Consider the following 22893-nt stretch of genomic DNA (forward strand, 5'->3'; position numbering starts at 1 on the left):
TTCTCCCCCCCTGCCCCAGCAATGAACACCGTCCCCCCACCATTGAACATTGTTCCTACCTTCCTTTTGTCATTTTCTTTCTTTCTTTCTTTCTTTCTTTCTTTCTTTCTTTCTTTCTTTCTTTCTTTCTTTCTTTCTTTCTTTCTTTCTTTCTTTCTTTCTTTCCTCTCTCTCTCTCTCTCTCTCTTTCTTTCCTGAGGGAGAGAGTGGGGGTGGGGGAAAGGACAGAGGGAGAGAGAGAATCCCAAGCAGGCTCCACGCTGGGAGTAGAGCCCCCAACATGGGGCTCGATCCCAAGATCCTGAGATCATGACGCTCAACTGACAGAGCCACCCGGGCATAGTCCACCTTGTAGCATAGGCATTCCTGTGTTTGTCTTATCCCACCAACTAGGCTATATGACTGAATTAATTTGCTAAGGCTGCCGGAGCAAAGTACCACAAACAAGGTGGTTTAAACAACAGAAATATATGGTCTCACAATCTGAGATCAAGGTGTTGGCAGGGTTGATTTCTTCTGAGGCATGTGAGGGAGGACTGTTCCAAGTTTCTCCTTGGCTTGGAGATGGCTGTCTTATCCCTGTGTCTTCACAGTCTCTTCCCCCTCTGCATGTCTTTGTCCAGATTTTACTTTTATGATCATGCCTCATTTTATTGCCCTTTGCTTTATTGCACTTTGCAGATACTGTGCTTTTTCTGTTTTTGTTTTGTTTTTACAAATTGAAGGATGGTGGCAACACTGTGTCAAGCAAGTCTGTTGGTGCTACTTTTCCAACAGCATTCACTCCCTTTGTGTCTCTGTGTCACATTTTGGTAATTTTCACAATAGCTCAAGCTTTTTCATTAGTATTGTATTTGTTACGGTGATCTGTGATCGTGATTATGACTCACTGAAAGTCCAGATGATGCTTAGCATTTTCTAGCAATAAAGTGTTTTTATTTAAGGTATGTACATTGTTTTTTTGGACATAATGCTATTGTACACTTTATAGACTACAGTATAGAGTAAAGGTAACTTTTATGTGCAATGGGAAACCCAAAAACTCACTTGACTCGCTTTACTGTGATAGTGACTTTATTGTGAGCTCTCCGAGGTATGCGTGTGTGAGGACACCGGGTATGTTGGAGCAGGGCCCACCATAATTGACCTCATTGGAACCTGATTACATCTGTAAAGACCCTATCACCGAATATGGTCAGCTGCTGAGGTACTGGGGGTTATGGCCTTAATATGAATTTGGGGGGCATGCAATTTAACCCATAGCAATGAGCATTAACGATCGGGCCTCTGTTTTACATGTCTTTGAAACATTGTCTAGTGCCCTGTCTAGACTAGAGTAGAAAAAGCAATGGGGCTGATACGGTGGGGACCGACGGGCCTGGGTCCTAATCTCATTTCTCTTTATCCACGGGCCGGTTAGCTGGTCCAAGCCTGCTCCCTGTTTAATGTGAGGTCCTGGTTCCTACTTCATGGGCTTTATGAGCATTACAGTTTATATATATGCCAAGCACATGCACATAATAGACTCTCGGTAAAGGGTGGTTATTAGGCACAAATGTTTACTGAAATGAATGCATGAATTAATTAAAAACCTAGGTGTCTAGTCAACTGTTGGCCAGAGTGAGGTTTTTAACTTCTTTGTTAAGGTGGTCTCTCCTTTGTTGCATTTCATGATTTTGGACCCAGTCCTATGTAACGGAAAGGAATCTGTGCAGCGGTATATAATGGTGTGAAAAGTTAGCCAACTTCCTGAATCAGTTTTTTGAACAACAATCAGTGTGTGTGTGTGTGTGTGAGAGAGAGAGAGAGAGCAGTCCAAGCTGCCTCTTTGAAATGTGATGTTTAATTTGTGGATAGGCAAAGCTGTTTCATTATCACTCCAAACTGAAATGTGTCTACTACATTTCAAAAATATGTTTCATTATGTAAAAAACCCCAAACCTCCCAATAACAACAATGTATTATAGATGATTGGCCACAACGTCCAGTAGTTAGGAAGCAGAAGAGAGGCACTTGTTATGAGACTAGGAAAATTGAAAGTTCACATTGACGTTGTTCTTCATTATAGTTTCAGTTTGTTAGCATCGGAGTGTCAAAATCAAACTCAGATTTTCTTTTGCCTGCTTGTGTCAACATTGCAACAATGGCTTAATGTGCATTATTTGCAATTTGGTTGAAACAGATCGGAAAATCAGTACACCAAAAAGCCAACCTCATAATCACCGATTTTTAACACCGTGTCAATTGCTGTAAATCACAGAGATATAGATACGTGTAGTTGTCATGTTGAAGGTGATTAAAAGATGCTGAATCTCTAATCACTACAATGAAAGAGATTGCCATCAATAAAGAGACTCCAGAGCTGGGGAATTATATTGATCTGAGCAGAGGAATTTGCAAACTCTCTTTCTCAGTTAATCTCGTCCTTCTAGAACTGTAGCAGACACCTTTAAAGATAGAGTGGCACATTTGGTGGAAGAAGAAAGTCCATATTTTAGTTAAGGGTACTTTGTTCAGTTTCAGCTTCCAGGTTCCAATGTGAGCCTGCTTAGCAGAGGGCTAAATCGTCATTTGTGTGATCTGAGAGTTGATGTATCTCTCCCCACTAAGCACAGCTTCAGTGCCTTTGGCAGCACATTCTGACTGGTTTAGACCTCATGGAGAAATCATTTGGGGCGGGGAGAGGGACTTTAGCGATTGTTTATCTTCCGTCGGAATTATCCACAGGCGGCAGTTGGTTTCATACTCGCTCCAGAGCGGTATAGAATTGTGTGTAAAATGCATACTAAACGGCCTAATGCAATAAAAATGAAGCATGTACTTCCATTGGCTTTTCTGTTTGCAGCAGTTCCACAAAAGCCACATATCAAGAACCGTGTCTGTGTGGATCCCTATTCATATAAAAGCTGTGTGATTGCGGGTCTGAGGGGCCCTGGCAGTTTATAGCGGGGGGCCTCCACCGGTGTGCTCGGTGCAGAGCCGACCCACCTTCCTGCTGTCCTGGCCCTGTTCACACCACCCTCTTCTGCATGCTTGGGTGGTCAGATTCTGAAATTTCCCCAGGCCCGGTTTGTCATGCAGTCACGTTTCTCATCACATCTGAAGGCTGTTGTGCCTCGCATGGTAATGAGGCCCTCTTTGTTTCGGCTGCTGCACGGCTCCCAGGAACTGCCTTCCTCCCAGGAACTGCCTTCCATTCCTGGTCCGCAGTCTGAGGGCTGGGGCTGCCGAGGCAGAGAGCCTTGCGGGGTCTCTCAGAGCCAGCGACGCACCTAGGACTCGGCAGGGTTTTTAAAACCTGAATTCACATCAGCTTCAGGTTTGAAGCTGTTACGTGTACTCTGGTTTGGTTGTGTTTTTTTTTTTTTTTTTTTAATGCACTAAAACAATTTATGAGCATCCTACGTGCACATGTGCCCAGATTACTGTGCTCGTGTATACAACTTATTGTATATTTACTAAAGAGGCTGAACTAAGTGACGCCCCCTTGAATGTGTTCTAGGGAGAAATGATACCCCTGGAAGGCATTAATTTCTTTGTGAATTTAGGAGCTGTGATGGGATATTTCCCACCAGAACGACTGAAGAATATTATTGTCGGTCATCTCTTGAAATGATTATTTGGTTATAAATTGCTTTCAAGTGTGTCTTAAGAACACACTGCCTTTACAGAGATGTGGTTGGTCAGCTTTCTAAAATAGGTGCCCACGCCTTACCTCAGCCAATGAAGAATCTAGTCCCTCAGTCCTTATCTGGACCCCAGAAATGAGTGACAGCTTGAAGCTCGGAATGGACGGTGGGTTTGCATATTCTACCGTTCTAGTGGGATCTGTGTCCCCTGAGTTGGGATGGAAATACTGGTTATCGCCAAAGGTGATTATTTCACCTTAACACTGCAGGAGGCCCTGGGGATCATAGGGATATAGATGGAGGCTCATATACAGTATAGACCATGGAGAGAATCAGACCCCTTCATTTTATAGCGAGGAGTCTTTTGCTCAGAGAACCGAGGTGATTCACCAAAGACACAAACTTGATGAAAAATGGACCCCAACTATCAGAATAAATAGTGAGGGATGGTTCAGATGATGTAGTCTGAAGCTATCAAATGTTGTCTTGACAAAATGAAGAAGGTGTGAGAGTCCAACCCTTACCGAGTGCTCTGGATGAAATAATACCATGACTGAAAGTATGACTGACCTTCCTAACTCAATTCATTTGAGTTAGTCACAGTATTATTTTGGGGAGTTCTGTAAAATCTGGGATACGTGCTCCTCCAGTTTCTTCATTTCCTGGGTGGGAGATCCAGAGAGAAGAGTAGAACCCAGGCTCTTCTGACCTCAGCTGCAAGGTTCTCCCATTGGCCACCCCGTCCTCCCTCGGTAAACCATACGTTTTAGAAATTCCCTCTCTATTGTTGGTAGAATTAGGCAGGCTGATTATGAGGTGTATTTACTGTCCAACCTGGGGCTCAGGAAACAGGGAGATGGAAATGCAAGTCTACTGATACTTGACCAGACAGTGGAACTAGTTGTCAGAGGGTCAGCTTGGCCGTGATCAAGGTCAAAGGAGCATTTCAGACATGACTGGACCGCAAAGTTTTTCGTGATAATACAGGAAAGAATAGGTTTCCTCTGATTAGAGCCAAATAGAATAAACAAATTAGTACTGAACTCATTAGAGGGAATTTGTGAGAAATGCAGCCTTTGAAAAACTCAGCATTGAAATTCCCTCAAGGGGGACCCATTTTGCCATTAGATTCTCAGCTGTGGGCCAGTATCTATCTATTCTATATGCACTCATATCCATATTTCACATCTGCAGAGAGAAACACTGAAGTTTCAAATTTGGAAATCCAGAGCAGGTCAATTCAAGTTTTTCTTTTAAAAAAAATTTTTACTTCTGAATGACTTGTCTTTATTCAACAGGCTCCACATAATCTTACCTTCTGGTTTGATTTAATTTGTTATGTACAAAGAAAAAATGCCACCAAATCCTCTCATGGCCGTTTTAATCAGCTTCTCTTTGAGATCCTTTGAAATAGCCCATTAAGCTACACATTGTACTTTGTATAGATTAATTTGAAGTGATTGCATTGGCTGTAGTAGTTGTGAATGCAAAGAAATCATCATGATATCTTGTTTATCCTACGGAGCTGGGCATATATAATCTTATACTCATCAGAACAGTGGAAAAAAATGGGCTTATTGAACTGCAACTTGTATGTTCACTATATCCTATTATATTGGTACAGCAAAGGAGCTTTGCCAAGTGAAAACAATTAACACAACTTTAATAAGGGCTACTACATACCTTACTTTTTAGGAATATATTTTTTTTCTCATACGATGGTTAAAAACACAGGTTTGAAGTCATACAGACATGGTTTTCTGTCTTGGATTTATCACATGTTAACTGTGTGGCCTTGGGCAAATCACTTAACCTCTCTGAACCTTACTTCCATCATTTACAAAATGGGGATAATAATATATATCCTAGGTTTTATGGACATTATAGTTTGTGTTTGTGCAACTTACCATTAACTCAGTATACTGTTAGGCATTCAGCTGTGAAAATTATGGAAGATGCCCTTGCCGGGATGGTCTGCATAGAGCACTCAGTGTCCCTTGGGGGTAGCTGTCACCAAGGGTTCCCTCTAGAGTCTAGATGGACTAGGCCTGGAGGTTGCTCTCAGGCCGTAGGTTGGTTATAGGTTTCATGTTAAAATGGTCATGTAAATGCCTATTGTTCACAGAAACGCTTGTGGGGCACTTACCCTGGGCCGGGCTCATCCTTGAGCTTACTTAATCGCCATGACCACACTAGGATGTAGGCATATGAAGGATCATGTACAGATGTGGGACTTGTATAGCTCTACTCCAATGGATGTTGCTCCAGAAATTAACAAATACTATTATTTTTGCACTAAGTCAAAATTTATAAAATGGCTTTATTCATCTAACCTTCTCTTCTCAATACTTCCCGTTTCCTATCTCTTTGCTTTGATTGACTCAGGTGCTTAGACCAAACATGGTGCTGTGGAGACCAAGGCAATGACCATGACCACTTATGCCCCTCTAGCCAAAGAATCTAAGCAGGAGCTTTGGCCTATTGCCCAACACACCTGGCTCCAGACAGAGCTGGACTCCGACTTTCCCATGATCCAGCCTCTGGCAGTGCTGGTGGGGGAGGGCACCAGACATGGCTTTCCCAGATGTCTTTTGTCCAAGTCTTAACAATCGCCACAGCGTCACACTATTTAAAATTTAGAAATTTTGAAGAGATACTCCGTTTAGATACCGTTTTCAGGGGCAAGGCAGGCACTTCTCTCCCCCCCACCCCCCACCGCCCCACCACTTCCCAACGGACTACGAAGGAGACTGTGTAAATAGATCAATTAGATCTTCCAGAAGAAGCTTGAGTAGAACTACCTTAGTTGTTTACTGGAACTGAAGTGACTTGAGGCGAATCAAAGGGAATCATGAGGTAGTGAGTCCTCCATCACTGGGATTATGTAAGTTAGTGGTTGTATAATATGATGACAAAAACTTGACCTTTTCTGTCCAATGGCCCAGAGGTTAGCCCCAGTCCTTCCATTCACCTGGCTGTGTGAGCTTGGGCCAATTCTTTTACCTCTCTGCACTTCATTGGTTCTTAGCTTTAAAGTGGGCCACATGTTAGAAGGTTGGAGTATATAAACCCAGATCCTTTCCCTGGCAAGAGTATATTGTGAGGTGAATGCATCCATTACTGGACAAACAACTGAGAAGAATTCCATTGAGAATTAAGCTCGCAGATGACGGATGGCATTTATTACCCGGTCCTTCTTTTCCCTGCCCTCTGGCAGATTTAGTAGATTACAGTCAGAACTTGAATGCTTTGGGCCAAAGGCCTCCACCATACCTGCAATGGCCATCACGGGTGGTCCTTTTTCAGAGTGCCCATCTTATTCTAATGAACCAAATTTCTGAAGATGGAAAGGTTGCCCCTGCCAGTGCTATTTGCCTCCTTCCCCATTCCTTGAATGGAACGATAAAAGGGGGAGGGTGTGTTGTGTTGAGTGAGCAAGAGTCTTTCTTCATTCCAGCTTCGGCCTGGCACCAGTAAGCTCATTTCGCCACATATCCATGACTTCTCAAATCAAGATTGACCGTGACTGTTCATGGGAAGACAGTTTTCATGGCATATTTGGAGAGCCCATGAACCTGTAGGAATTTCTTTCAATTGGCTATAAATGGTCGAGACACAGAAGCCAGAGGAGGAGCAAAGTTAGAGTAGCAAGGTGCTGACCTCGGTGTTGAACCTGAGGCCTCAGTGCTTAGCAACCTGGGGGGCCTGGCTGGAGGAACAGGTTGGTCTACCGGTGACGACAGCAGGTACTCTTCAAAGCAGGGACTCTGATCCGTGATTGTACAGGTGATGTACTTTCAAGATGCTCTTCTTCCTCTCTCAGGTTTTCAACGTGCTGTTCCGTAGGTCTCTCTTTAGACCATCAGTGGTCTTTTGCCCGTTTCTGTTGATGGTCTGGAATTTGTGAGAACATTATTTGCCTTGTCACAGAGATATCCTCTCATCCCAGAGGGGAACCTTCATCGCAGTGCATGAACTTGGCTCCTGAATTCCTGTGGCTTTCATGGGAACTCTGTAAGTCTATGTTTATAGACCAGCAGCATGAAACGATGCCACCAGGGAGCTGTTCTTAGAGTTTTGAATTAAGGGGTTAAGATCTTCACATTAAGGATTTAGGAGATCTCACTTGGGGTTAGATTATCCTGTATAGAGAAGAGAAACTGAGAATCTTGAAAATGCTAATTGGAAAGCTTATCGTTAGAAAATAGATGTTTGATGCCACTAAAAACCTAGTAGCATCCTGATAAGGTGTCACGCTTGCCTTTGTAAAACAAAGGCAAAACATTTAGAAATTAACGAAATGTGTTGTATAGGTACCTACGTGTGAGGCCAGATAATTTCAAGATTGGTGTGATCACAGTAAATTTTTATTTCCAGTATGGCCTCAGCCCGGGGCCTTTTGGGTACCCAACTAAATGCACACTAAGTATTGGTAATTGTATCGTTTAAGTTGGCGTATTGCTTTCGATTTTAAAAGTCCCTCTTCTTTATGATAATCCATTTGAATGAAGAATGCCCTTAAACTGATTCTAAAGATCGTCAAATAACACTTTATAGTGTAATATATATCGGTGAGTTTATTTATCTTGAGTCGAGAGCTTTTATAGATTCCAGCTATGTGTCTTCGCCACAAATCTTGTTTTTTGTGCTCATGGCATCAGCGAGAATAAATGGAAGTTGTGGAGTCTGTGAAGGCCACTGGAGGGGATTTCCCAGTCTCCTAATATATCAGTGTCTCTTCGTGTCTGTTTCTGATGGGGTCCAACAGTAGGTCAACATCCTTAGGTAAAGAAAGGCTTCCTCAGAGTGAGCAGCAGTCATTGAAAGTAAATTAATGAAAGCCAGTGACTGCTGATCTCTCTGACAAGAAGGAATTCTTGCTGCCAACATTTAGAAACCACTAGAAGTGGTCTCCATTGGAAACCAGGTTTCGACTTTCTGCCCTGGGCTGCCAAAAGTATTGCAGTAGAAAATGCACAAGTAAGTTGAACTTTGAATTATAATTTCAATGACTGTCTAGTGAAATGGATTCATGCTCCGGCACTGCACCTTTGAGGCTCTGGGTTGATTCGCATAAGATAAAAATCTGTCTGGTCTGACAGTCGAAAAGGTCGCAAGCACACTTGATGTCTGGTGGTCTCAGTACGTTCCCAAATCTTGATTAAAAAAGGAAGATTTAGGAACTATTATGGGATTTTTCACAATAATCTTTTCAAACAGAGCCATTTCGACATGTTTTGGCTTCAAGTTTGTTGACTTAGCTAAGTATAGATTATCTTTTCACTACCATTTAGCAATAACCTCTAACTCAATGAGAAGATCTCACATGATTGAGGCACTTTGGCTTTGGGGCCAAGATGTTATTTTTGAAAATGACATCTAATTGTCGTTGTGGTCTCCCTGATAATAAAAATCAAACTTCACATTTTAAATGCTTCCACTGAAGTTCTAATGCAGAGTGTCTGTCTGTTTCCATTTTGAAAGTATTTGCTGGAATGGCTTGACATTTTTACTTCTGTAGATCATGCGGGCTCTACACCTTTGAGATTGATAGCTCTTCATTTCAGACTGGAGACTTCTTTTTTTATAATACTGTTTTTTTTTTTTTAATTTTGTTTATTTTAAGTAATCTCTACACCCAGTGTGGGACTTGAACTCACAACCCTGAGATCAAGAGTCACAGGCTCCACTGACCAAGCCCGCCAGGCATCCCACATCTTTCTTTTTTTTTTTTTTTTTAAGATTTTATTTATTTATTTGACAGAGAGAGAGAGACAGCGAGAGAGGGAACACAAGCAGGGGGAGAGGGAGAGGGAGAAGCAGGCTTCCTGCTGAGCAGGGAGCCTGACGCGGGGCTCCATCCCAGGACCCTGGGATCATGACTTGAGCTGAAGGCAGACACTTAATGACTGAGCCACCCAGGCACCCCCCACATCTGTCTTTTTTAAAGCAGGATTGCCACACAGTCTGGGATTTCTAGCATAGTCCTCATGTGAAATAATCACTTTCATTCTTCCCATATTAGATATTCTGGAAGTTTGCATATTTGGTCATCCAAGCCATGCCACCCAAACCAGCTGTCATACTCACTCAAAGAAAAATCCTCCTGCCCGTGTGCCCGGTTCAGGGATCCGAAAATGCATGCTAACTGGCACTGTCGTTACCATTTTAGGTATGCAGGTCCTATACACTCATCTGGAGTAGATGCTCCCTGCGGACATTTAGTCTTTTATCATCTACTGCATTTTACTGAATTTCCCATAATGCTTCGTGCAGTGTACTGTGCAGAGTGGGGATGCAATGTATATTTTATTTGGGATGATTTTCTTAACGCGAACGGAGTTTTTCTAAACTCCAAGTTTGGAAGTACTTCAACACACTGATTCAGGAGTAAGTGTGGTTATCTCACTGAGTGTATTTCATTTGTATCAGTAATGTGTTGTAATTGTACGTGGAATTATAAACACCTGCCAGGTGTCTGTTTATCCTGCAGACTTTGACAGCTGAGAAGTAACCAATCCCAGGTTTTCGTGCAGATGTGAGACAAGTGAAGATCATTGGTGCCGTGCATACGCTGTCCACATTAATTGGCATTAAGCACTAGGCTCCATAAACCATGGTCCCCCAGGCATCACTCCCTCTTTGGTCTTCGGTGTATGATGCACCACAGAGCGGGCCCACACTTAATGCCACAGACCCTTTCTTTACGACGCTGTGTCAAGGGTCTGTGTTTGCAGAGTGATTTTCTGGAAAAGCGCCATGCCCTTCCATGAGCCAAATGTTTCAGAGTGTCCCATAAATGCTGGGAAGATGGGGCCTTGGGGCCATCTCTCAAGCTAACTGGAGATACTAAGTGAGGCCCAGGGGAAGTTTAAGAAACAGGAACTTCTTGTATTTGTTCTATTGATTTTTCTGCCAACAAAAAAGGGTGACCAGTTGTGGTGTTTTCAAATAAAAACATCAGGAATGAAGTCCGCTTTCAGCGAGCGGTTTCCTGGACAAAAGCGCAGGTGCATTTGGGGGAAGACTGGATGGAGCTGGAGACAGGTCCCAGTGCCAGTTCGCCTAACAAAGCAGGAGGGGTAAGGGCCAGCATTGTGAGTCATTATTTATAATCAAACAATGGGGTAATTTTGCCAACTCTCTGTTCTCAAATATGAGACCATCTTCCTGGTAATCAAACTATTACTCTGACACAGTTTACTTATCAGGAGACCAATTTGCAATTGTGACCTGAAAATGGAGGTTGTCTTTCAATTCATTTGAATTGCAAACAGGGTAGACAACCTATAGCTACTGTGGCATATTTTTTAAAGCAAAATCAGGCACCTACATTGACCTCCTATTTACATTTCTTTGAGAAGAAAAAAAATCGCATAAAAGCTATCAAGAAACACATTTCACAGCAGGCAAATTAATTGGTTTTACAGTATTTGAATGGAGGGTTTGTCAAATAAAACATGCCGTGACAGTTAATAGTGTCATTTAGAGCCAGAAAATTATTGGCTTATTTGTTATTGGATAAAAGGAAGGCAAACATTTTGTATTAGGAAGTTTTAATGTGTTTAAAATCCTCATTAGGGATTAATGGACATGCTTGCTTAGCATAGCGCCTCATTAATTTGGGGCTAAACAGTTACTTCTGTGTTTCAGTCTCAGTGTTGTTTCTTAACATTTTTTTTTTTTTCTCTTTAATTAGATCTCGCATTTGAGTTTGGTCTCTACACCATTGGAGATGTAGAATTAATTAATGAGATTTATAAATCTAATGGAAGTGAGTTATTCTTAGCTATCGTTTCATTTTAGTGCACACTGAAACCACATGTAAGTGGGCGCAGATCTAAGAGATTTCAGAAGCATGAGAAAAAATGTGAACTTCCCTGAATATATTTAGCAGTGTCACTTGGCATTAATAGATAAGTGTTTTCATTAGAGTTATAAATAATAGGGGAGCTGGTGAGGATTCAGTCCCCCTGCACGCAGCTTGTTCATTGGGATCCTCGCAGTCGGAGAAGAGCAACTGTAACTTTTTCTATGGAACCACCATGTCATCCGCTGACTGTTAAGAGGATCCTAAGTGCAGGGTTTAGAGAGTCAAGAAGGCGCCAAGTTCATTAGAGGTTAGTCTGAAAGAAACTTAAAAAGCCTGTTCCGCTTACATGGCTTTAAGGAAAATTTAGCTAGAAGAAAATCCAACTGAAATCTGGCTTTCTTGTTTTGAAGCAGACATTTAAATCATTAGCTATGAATTTTGGAGAAGACTGAAGTGGCTCCTTTAGGGCGAGAGATTGTGAATGTCAAGGAAAGACCTTCATTTTTTACAGGTTTTTCAAAAACTATGAGCCAAAGATAGTTATTTCAAAGGTTCTTTTATAAATGGGGTTACAGCACTTAATTGAAGACCCCATAAGATGCCTGTGGCAATGTCTTAAGAAGCTACCAGAAAAACCTGAGCTCCTCCTTCATTTTTTTGCCCCAACAAGGAAGTCCTTGTATCTTTAGAAACTATAAATGCTTTTTGAAGAACTTGTCAATCCCGGGTGTATTATGAAAGATAATTGTATTTTAAAATATTTCGTGCTAATGATCACGTGATAAATGTTTGCTTAAAGGAAAAATATTTAAATAATTTAAAACAGCTCATCTTTACACAGTTTGGAAACTCCTCCCTTCCAGTGTTGTGTAGGAACGATCTCTCTCAGGAGGCTATGGGTCAATCGAGTTCTCTGCTTCCCTAGAGACAGAGTTGAATTCATTTAGCCCCCCAGAGGAGATCCTCAAGCCCTGTGGCCATATTTGGCCCTGGGCTTAATTTCATCTGGCCTTCTGGGTAATATTATGGGCTTTGCCACTGTGGGGTCCCAGAAAATCATTACTCCTGCTCCTGGGCTCTCTGCTTGTTTCATGCAGAATGAAGCCTCTCACAGATTAGAGCAGTTGGAGAACTGTGAACTGTGGGTAATTAGCTAATCAGTGTTGGAAAGGGCAGGACTAATAGTGGGGAGCAGAGTGTCACCTCCTTCTAAATCACTGGAGCTACTTGGCCTCCAGCTTTCCCCTTTCCCCTTGCCTCTTCCTTCCTTTATCTCCATACTCGGGGTACGCACAGGGTCCCCTGTGTTTCCCGCAGAGCTAGCTAGCTCTTTCTCTCTCTACCTTCAATGTTGCCAGAGAGTTCTGTTAAACTTCCCTAGCAAATCCATGTTCCTGTTCTCCAAGACAACTATTTCCCGCCTTTCCTTTCTCTTCACATTTCCAATAAGCACCCCCCATTCTTAGCTGATGACCTTGCCGCCTACTGCAAGGAGCAGAATAGATACAATCAGACAAGTACCACCACATCTTCCCGTCTTTAATTGCTCCAACCCAACTGCTTATGTGTCTAGACACTCTGCCTTCCCTCCTCTTACAATGGAAGCAGCGTCCAGAAGTGTCCATGCTCCTATTTCAGGCTGTCCTCTCCAATTGTGTCCTGATGCGCTCTCTCCTTCTCAAGGACTTCGCTTTTATAACCATCCCCTCTCTCTTTTGCAACACTCCCCCCCCCCACTGGTATATAAAATGCCTTAATATCATCCCTCTTAAAAAAAACAAAGAAAAAACCTTGACCTGGCCCACATCACAACTTCCTCTCCCCCCATTTGTCTGCTCCCTTTCACAGGAGAAATTGATTATTCACTCTCTCCTCCCATCCTCCCACTCCCTCCTCAACACACTCCAATCAGCTTCGTGCTCACAGTGTGCCACTGAAACAGCTCTGACCAAGGTTGCCTGTGACCTAGACCTTGCCAAACTCAACTGCCAAGTCTGCATCCTTATCTTACTTAATGGCCACTTTCTCTCTGAAGCGCTTTCTTCTCCAGGCTTCTGGGACACCGTGCTACCCGATTTTCCTCCCGTCCCCCCCCCCCAGCCCCTCCTAAGAATTCATGTTTGGCTTTGGAATACATAGCACGTGATAGATCCCATGCTGTGCTGTAGGGAATGTGGACTCCTAGCAAAAGAGACTGCAGATGGTCTTTTGTAAATGGTCTTCAGGTTCATCTTAGGACGACTAAGGTGGGAGACCGGTTTCACAGGTAAGGCCCACAGGATGTGTGTGCTGTGTGTTCTATGTGACTTGTTACAGAAGGGTTGCCTCCTTAATTATGTTGGTAGTGTTTGGTCTAGGAATTAGTTTGCCTCTCCCATGCATTTAAACAGCATCAGCAAGGAAAGAGAAAATGTATCTGGGATTTGACAATTAGCATCCGTGTTCCACGGAGAAAATAGTTCATGGATCAGAGATAGAGAATTGAACGTCGAGAAGTCTACTGCTATGTAGAATAAGATGTATGTAATATAACAGAATAAAAGAGAAGGTGAATAAAATTACAAAATCTAAAAGATACCTGAGAGATCATCTCACCTGGCAACTGGTCTAAGATGAAGTTTATTCTGTGGCAAAATGGGAACTATAAGAACAGTGGTATGTGTGAGTGTGTTTGATGTTGGTATAAGTTTGCTGTCATATATTTTGAAGAACCTGTCGTGTATTTGAAGATTGTACCCTTCCTACCTTTTGGATACTGTTTTCGTTATGGCCTTTCATGGCAAACAAAAAAAGTTGGTTATCTTATGTAGATCTCTGATTATTTCTGTAATGCTATGTGAGGTACAAAACATTAGGAACTTGTAATATATTCCCTTGCCTTTGTCATAGAGGCTGGAGAGGGATGAGGTGAATTGTCCCAAACCACACAGCTAATTAGTGGTAGAACTTGGACACGAAACTGTTTCCTATCAGTATGTTTTTCTTTCGCCACTTTATAAGATCATAGTTAGCTGAACGCGAGATGGAATTTTGCTGTGGTTGTGGAGTGGATAGGAGTATACGGACGCTCCCCAAACTCTCACATTTATTCTTTAAATGACAAGCTTCAAAAGTGAACTTGCTTCGCAGCACGTCTTCTTGATATGTGTGGATCATGCATGTTGGCCTTGTTACCAGCGGCTGTTGACAGAGTTCAGAAGTTGCCTGACGTCACTCCAGTTTGTCCATCTGTAGTCTTACGGTTTCCTCTTTTACTAGAAGACATTCGGGGCCTGCCCACAATCCAGCCATTAACGTGAACGGCAGTGCAACAAGTAGGGATTTAGTGGGATTGAGATTTTAATTTTAAATCGTTCTTGGTTGCAGTGCCCTGGCCCCCCAGATAGGTATCCCGCAGGCCCTGAGGGGTCTGACGCATGCCTAAAAATCTCAAAAGGAAGGGACCGGGGCTAGAAGGTCTGTGGGTTATAGGGTAGGCACCAAGAGCCAGCGGAAGGCTAAGAGCACAGGCAGGAAGGGGCAGGCGAGGTGGGCCAGAGACTGGGAGGCTGGCAAAGAGAAGTAGGAGGTTACACCTTAAGTGTGAGCAGCACAATTAAGGAATCTAGACGCAAAGCCTTGAGAATGTGTAAGCAGGGAGTCTGGCCCTGGGGCACCTGAGCAGCAGAGATGCAATGACCTCAGTGCCCAGCCCAGGTGACCAGGGGAATGAGGAGCAGGTGGTCAGGCACATCCAGATAGGCTCTTGGTTTCTTAGGGCAATCTTTCTAGATGTGCACCTTATTTTTCTTTAAGACTATAACCCCGCTCCCCATTTATAGCTCACTCTTCTATAGAAACTAGTTATTACACCAAATAAATGAACAGTGAGCTAATGGCTATTCAGAGCCCACTGAATTAAGTACTCTTCACTTGAAATTCCATCTGCCATTAGGTCCTCTCAGCTGATGATGGGCCTTTCTGCATATGCATCCCGCCCTTGCCCATGCCTAATGTAATCAGGGACGAGATGTCCTCATAATGAAGCACATGGCCCACCCTTCCCCCACCCCTCCCACCCCGCACTCCCCCTTGTCTCTCTGTTGTCTTACCCCCTCAAGTACCCTCCCCAGCCTCCTTTGTCCTCTTCAGGGAGTGCCACCAGATGGAGCAGCAGCCTGAGACTCCTTATACATTGGGCCCCTCGATAAGCTTTCATAATTAGTGACCTGCAAGGGGATGTCTTGGGGGCCAGTTTACAAAGGGACCGAACTGTCTCCTTAGTGGTCCCAAGTCTCAAGGTGCCGATGCCTTGCCGCGAGCCTTAGAGGCAACTTGGGATAGAAGTCGGGGAGGGGGCTTACGATGTACATCTCAGCCGCGTAACCACCCTAGGAGTGTATTTTGTATTCCCCTCTTACATAGATGGGGAAACAGAGACACAGAGAAGTTCAAGTATCTTGCCCCAGTTCACAAAGCAAATTAAGTATCAAAGCTGGGATTAAAATCCAAGTCGGTCCAGCTTCAAAGAGCGTAGTCTTTCCACTACCCCTTGATGCCCCCAGAAAATATAGTAAATTATCTCATTTATTTGCTCAAATAAATAAAACGTAATTGCACTCACTGCCTTTTTAGTTTTGATGCCATGGAAGATTCTAGACCAAGGGTCATTTTTTTGTAGTCAGCCTGAAATGGCAAGTACATTAAATTCCTTTGATCTTCATGCTCTACTTTTTGTTTCTTCTTTTCTTAGAGGGAACGGTGACTACTAGCTTATTTTACATGGGGTATCTGGACCATGTGATTCTCTTAAAAATGGGCCGGGAGCAGTATTTGAAAGTAAACTCCAAGTCTTTGGACACCCAGGCATTTAGCTGTATTAAAAAGAAACTGGAAGATGAGCTGGTTGGCTGTACCGTTGTGAAATCTTTTTTTGTTTTGATTAAAGTTCTATTACCTGAGGACTTCTGTTGGCAGCTTATGTAATATTAACTGTTCCCGTTTAATCATGGCCTCATGAATACCAACTAGAATAGGGACAGGTTAAGGTGAGGCAGGAAGCAGGGGACTGACGGATACTAATGTGAACTGGGTTTGTAGTTTTCCAAACTGGAGACCCGGGACTCCCTGGGTGGGGTGGGGAGATAAAGGGATCCCCAGGCACATGCAAATCAGGACTCCAGAGGCTGCTGCCCCTTGGTTTTTACAAGTGACCAACCATGGGGATTAAAAATTTTAAAAAGCCGGCAAACTCATTTGGTAGTACAAAATCATAACCTGACTTTTCATTCTGTTAGTGATGCCGTGTCAGGGGAGCTCCGTGTCCCATAAATCAATCATGGGGATAAATGTGGCAATTTGTTAATGAAAATACAAACGGAATTAGTTCAGAAGCTGCCGTGGGTGTCAGTCATGCATGTTGTTTGACTGGGCCGTTAGCACGGTATTTGGTGTTAGTGGGGTGTCACTCTGTGTCACTTGCACTTGTTAGGGGAACGCAAGCATTCGCCGGCAATTAAGCTCATGATTTTTGAGTTTTACTTTGCGAAGTCTTTGTCAAGGTGGAATATGCCTGGAATCGTGGGCTTTGATTGCCAGATACTGTGGCAACCTCAGGGTGCTTTTAGGGGAAAAAAAAAAAAAAAAAAGAATGACCCTTCTCTCGCAGTCCCTTAATAATAATGTAGTGACAGGCATGCACTGAGCTCCCCCACTCCCCGGTTAACCATGTGATGATCATTATTCTTTTAATGTTTTACATTAATCTCTATGTTTTCTATTATGTCTCTCGATGCCACAATCAGGGTATTTTTGATATCTTGTATTACCCTAATCGCCAAGAAGTATGCTCCAAACTGATTAATTCTAGAATGATTAAAACATCCTATGCAATTCATTTATTGTTGCTGCAGTTAACTGAATATTTGATGATTTAAAGGTACCCTCATTATTTCCTAAGATATGTATTTATCGCCAGGCAGATGATCGGTGCGTGGTCTCTCTGTGGCTACATGGGGTGGCAGCCTGCACTGTCACGTGCAGAGAGGGTAGGCACTTGTGAGGGCTCTCAGTCAACTCCCCACCTGCCCGCCATGTGTGCCTGCCTTCCCTGGCCCTCAGAGGACCACATCTGTGCCCAGCCCGAGAGGGTCGTCTGGGGCCGGGCGGGAGAGAACAGGTTCCCCTGTGCGGCGTGCAGCCTGCTCTCTGCTCTAGGAGGAGGGGGCGGAGAGGGGGATGCAAAGGACGCCGCAGCTCTGAGTGGCTAACTTGCGCTTTGTGGACTGTCTGAATGCTCAAGAGTGGATTGAAAGAGAGGAGAAGGTGGCTCGGGAATTAAGCAGCAGCTTGGCAACTCGGCGGGCAGCAGTTCTAATCCCCGTGTCACCACTAGTTCTCTTAGTCTCCTTTCCCACCTGTCCGAGTGACTCCAGAAGTACTGCGAAAGGGGCGTGTGTGGGGGGGTGGGGGGGAGTGCACTGGGCAAAATTCTGGGGCTAAGCCCCCGCCTCGGTGCAGCTGTCTTCAGTGTGCAGAGTGACCCCACCCCCCCCCGGCGTGCAGCTCCTCAGGGGGCTCAGAGACTGAAGTGGCCTCAGGTGGCTCTGCCACTTCTCGGCCATGTCAGATCCTTGGCCTCTCACTCCCATGTGGAGTGAGGACTACAGTGGGGACCTCGGCGGCTGGGAGCTTCTGTCCGTGAACCCGGTAGGTACCCTCTCTCCACCACCTAATCAGACCTCCTGTTCCCTATTGTCTGTTTCCCGTGTAAATGTTTGTCTTCCCAATTTGCGTGGAGTCTTGAAGCCAGAAATTATGTTGTCTTCAGTGTCTTCAAACCCTCCCCCTTGGCACCATCCTGAGCACAGTGTGAGCTCAATCAGGATTTGTTGTCTAAAGAAATAAATGGGAGAACTGATGAATAGGCGGTCGGGCAGTGAATGCGATCCTATTACCCTTGTCACGACTACCTTACAATGTATGTCCCAGTGGGTCTCTAATTATTTGTTTTGCCGTCCCATCTAGACATTTAACTCCGAGAGAAAGAGGCCAAGTCTCATAGCTGTTTGTATCACCCACCCCCCACGCCTAACACTATTCTAGGCTCAGAGGAAATGCTCCACTGCTTAATTCAAAAGCACTCGCAGGGGGAGCAGCATTTGCCGCTCAAATGTAGTTGTCTTGTGGTGGAAAGAGCTGTGGGGCAGGGCTAGATGAGTTTGCAGGACTAGTGACTCCATGCCAATGCTGGATTCCGGGATTTTCTTAAAAAGAAAAACAATCTGAACACTCGGTGTGGATGCATACTTATTTGACTGTCCTTGTCTGCAGTCCCTTCCGATCCTGAGTGCTCCCGACCCCCAAGCAGTCATTATTAGATTTGCCGCAAAGCCCCAGAGTTGACAACTCTTTCTATTTTGACAGCAGTTCCCCCATAAGGAAATGGATATTTATAATACCAGGTGTAGGGATGACATTTGCAGTTGGCGAGAGTGAGTCGGGTCTTTCCTGGAAAAGACGAGAAGACTCGACTTAGTAATAAAGCAGTAAGGAGAACAACAGGACAAGGGGTAATAACCTGGCTCATTGTGTGGGGCTTTGCAGGGTACAAAGCATATTCACATTATTTATTTCATTTGCTGCTCGCAGAAACCCTGTGAGATTTGAAAGAAGCGGGTATTATTATGATGGCGATTTTATTTTATTCTACTTTATTTTACAGCTGGGAAAACTGGAACTCACAGGGGTAAAGTTACCAAGTCCTGTCCCCAAGTGGTAGGGCCGGAACTCCCACCCAGCTCCTTATAGACCCAGAGGCAATCGTTCTTGCCGTGTCTGCATATTGCTGATATGTTTTTCTCTGTGGTTGAAAAATTGACATTATGTTTTTGTGTGGGAACAAAAAGAGCAAAGACCTTTTTCTGAGAGCGGGACATACATTTTTTAGCCCAGGCCGCCCACATGGATAGAATGCAACAATGATATTGAAGATTTAATTCTGCTGTAATCATTTTGACCTTTGGCAAAGGTTATTTGTTAGAAGTTCAAGGATTGTCTTAGAAAATACAGTTGCTGGAGCATTGAACAATGGGATGAGATTGTATCTGCTATTAAGACTAATCCGTTGAGTTCTGTAATCCTGAACTATGTTAGACCAGCATCTCCCAGTGTGTGTTCTGCAAACACTCATTCTGTGTGGAATGGTGGCATATGTCGATTGGGAAAAGAAAATCACAAAAACTAAAAAGCCAAGAATTTAGTGGTCAAGAGAGTTGGCAACGTGTTGCGTTAAACAGTTAGATAGGTGTCTCGGAGCCTTTAATTCACATCATGGATTTCCACGTCGGGGGAGGAGGTGGATTGCAGTATTTCCCATGCTTATTTGGACATGGAAAGATTCCTAGTACCTGTGGGATGGGCTCAGGTAGCACTTAACACAGTTTCAGTCCTACATTAACTATGTGATTCCTCATATCTACCTTCCTCTTGAGCCTACAAACTCCATGAGGGAGGAAGCTGTGTCTCCTTTTGCTTTTCCTTGTATCTGTGCCTAGCAGAAGGCTGGCCCTCAAAAAATTTGTTGAATGAATGAATGTGCTGTCCTGGGCCAAACCCTACCCATAGTTGCCTACTGGGACCCTGCATTTAAGGTCCTCTGGAAAGTTGTGCCTGGCCCTCTTTTGCAGCCTTTCCTTCTCCTGTTCTTTCTACCCAGTACTAGAATATTATTGTGCTGGGAAGGGTGACTGTATAATTTATCATCCAAACTGGGACATTTGTGAGGGGGAAAGGAGACATGCAGGTTTGCGGGAAACTGGGGCCGTATTCTATTTTCCATTTCCCCAAATAGAGTTATGCTCAGCCTTCAGTCTATCGGAGGAACTGGGGGCTTATCACCTAACTGCCCCCTCGAGAGGTCTGGACGTACAGCCTCTGTGGCCGTACTGTCTTTGCAGGACTGACCTTTCGCCTTCTGAGGCAGTGAATTAAAGAGACCAAATGCCCTCCTCGCCAGAACTGGAGGGAAGCAGAAGTGACAGTTCGCAGTCCTGGAGAGGGGGAAGGTGTGAAGGCGAGAGGGATGTTTGGGGGATGCCTGTAGCTCACACAGGTGACGTCACGCCCGGCAGACCCTTCTCCGGGTGGTTGTCCCATGCCCAGGCCCCTCGCCGGCCACTGCCTTCGAGCTGGTGCCTCGCTTTGGTGTCTGGCTTCTGGCTTTCACTGATGATAGAGCCCCTGGAGGATAGAGCTTTGTGCTGGACCTGCAGTGAGTCCTCGGGACATTTCTGCAAGTTGCTTGAATTTTGATTGATTAGGAAGATGTCACACTGGGAAAGACGGCTCATGGGACTCACTTTGTATGTTTGTGAGATGCTCTCTAAGTGCAAAGGCATGCCTGCAATTTACACAGTTTGAGCCTTGGTGTTTTGGATAAGAATTGCAGGCATCTGGTTAGACTCCTAAGTTTAAAAAGAACTTAATTCAATCATAGAAGTATGTCCTATTGGCCTCGTCTTTAAAAAAAAATCTGTGATTATGAATAATATATTAAACCCTGGCAGAGGGTCAAATGGGCCTTAAAGATGAGGAAGTCGAGCTCCTTCTTTGGATAGATGAGCAAAGTAAAGCCTGGGTGATGGAAGGGCAGCCCAATGTCCCACAGAAAATCAGTGACAGAACGTGTCACTCTCTCTCTGCACCTTGCACTGTGGTCTTACTGCTTCATTAAAGCGATGAAAATTGGCCACTAGCAGATACTTTTGGCTTTGTACTTAGCAGGGGAAAACTCTACATTGATAGCTGTATTTCCTTTCTTTACAATTTTTCCTACCATGTAAAGCATTATACAATAAACTTCTCTGAGAATAGCTAAATGGTGCTTAATTTTTGTTTGTTTATTTTATTTTAGGTAAGCCTTCCCAGTGATCCAAGCTGTGTTGAAGAAATCTTGCGGGTGAGTTTAAACCTTTCTTTCTGTGCCTTTTAATAACGAAGCAATCTATCTGCTTAAGCTCTTTCAAGTAATTACCGTGCTGTTTCTGGGAGTATCCTGATGGGGAATCCTCACTTCCACTTCAAGACCCTTCTGCTTACACCTCCCGGCTCATTTCTCACCTGTCCTCTCCCCATCCCCAGCCAAGCTAGTCTTGTCATCTCCCTAAGCTTCTGTTTCATCCTTGTGCCTTTCTGGGTCTTTCTTTTGAGACTCCCCACGTTCTTCAGGAAACTCTCCCTCTTTAAGCAGCCTACCCTAAATCTTGGGCTTTCTGCTCTCTGGGATCTCGAGTCTCAACTTCACTGCCACTTCCTGCGCCAACGTGGGTGGAACAGGGTTGTGGGGGTTGTGGCCTATGACGAGGGGGCAAGATGTGGGAGGGTGGCAAGGAGGAGAGACTTGAGAGTGAAGGCAAGTTGTAGGACCTGTTACTAATGGGAGGGAATGTGTGCATATGAATGGCATGGAGGCAGCATGAAGTTGCCGAAGGTGGCAGTGACCTCTCCCAAAGTAGATGCTTAAACTCAAAGGCAACACCAGAGCCCAGCCGGAAAAATGGGTCTCCTGTCTCTGGCTGTTCGCGTCATAAGGCAAGGCAATGTGGTACCTGAAGAACGGAAGTCGTGGCACTGAGTCCCAGGGCCAGCTCTGCTGTTTGTCACTCTGTGGTTTGGACACAGAACTCCAGCTTTCTGAATCTCCATTGTTATCTGAAACAGGATAATAATACCTGTCCTAATTCCCTTAGAAGCTGCCAAGAGGTATAGATGCTCATTATTATGATAAATGATGATCAGCGTGGCCATGAGAAAAGCACGCAGGCTTGCCGCCCAGGGAAGAGAACAATCTGTGTACCATTGAGAAGTCTGCACCTCTCCCCCACTTACCAAAGTGAGGAACTCACCCCCACCTCTGCCTGAGACTCCCCGTGGTGCATGCCTTCCAGGCAGCCCAGGGCTCCAAGGGAATCTGTGACAGTGCAGCCCAAGGAATAATAAAGAGGAGAGAGCTGTTTATTGTCAAGTTGACCTGATCACCGATTTCACCTGTTGGGGATATGCATGCCCCGTTTTCAGCCCACGAGTGTTGTTATTGGCTATTAAAGAGATGAGTCCTATTACTCTGATCAGAGACGAGACTATCTGAATTGGGGATACACTGGCTACTTTTTTAAAAAGATTTATTTGTTTATTTATTTAGAGAACATGAGAGGGGGGAGGCGCAGAGGAAGAGGGAGAATCTCAAGCAGACTCACGCCGAGCAAGGAGCCTGACACGGGGCTCGATCTCACGACCCTGAGAGCAAGACCTGAGCTAAAACCAAGAGTCAGGTACCCAACCGACTGAGTCACCCAGGTGCCCCTATACGGGCTACTTTTGTAAGAGCTCAGGAACCCCTATGTCATCCCTCCTGGGGTCCAAGGGTTGGGGTGGAGGGTGGGCGGCTGCACCAGGAGACTGCAGGTGTCTGCT

General features: G+C 44.4%; 1 protein-coding gene across 3 annotated transcripts in view; it reads left to right on the plus strand.

Moving 5' to 3' along the window:
- The window catches only part of AFF2 (ALF transcription elongation factor 2), a 453393-nt gene that overhangs the window by 255156 nt on the left and 175344 nt on the right, over window positions 1-22893 (plus strand). For all 3 annotated transcript variants that reach the window (XM_064574649.1, XM_064574647.1, XM_064574648.1), the window contains one exon: window positions 21335-21379. In XM_064574649.1, coding sequence (XP_064430719.1) covers window positions 21335-21379 — 45 coding nt within the window. The remainder of the gene's footprint in view (window positions 1-21334; window positions 21380-22893) is intronic.

This window comes from Mirounga angustirostris, unplaced genomic scaffold (assembly GCF_029215605.1).
Source record: "Mirounga angustirostris isolate CCGP_5_RB_7025 unplaced genomic scaffold, mMirAng1.0.hap1 SCAF_11, whole genome shotgun sequence".
Taxonomy (NCBI): Eukaryota; Metazoa; Chordata; class Mammalia; order Carnivora; family Phocidae; genus Mirounga; species Mirounga angustirostris.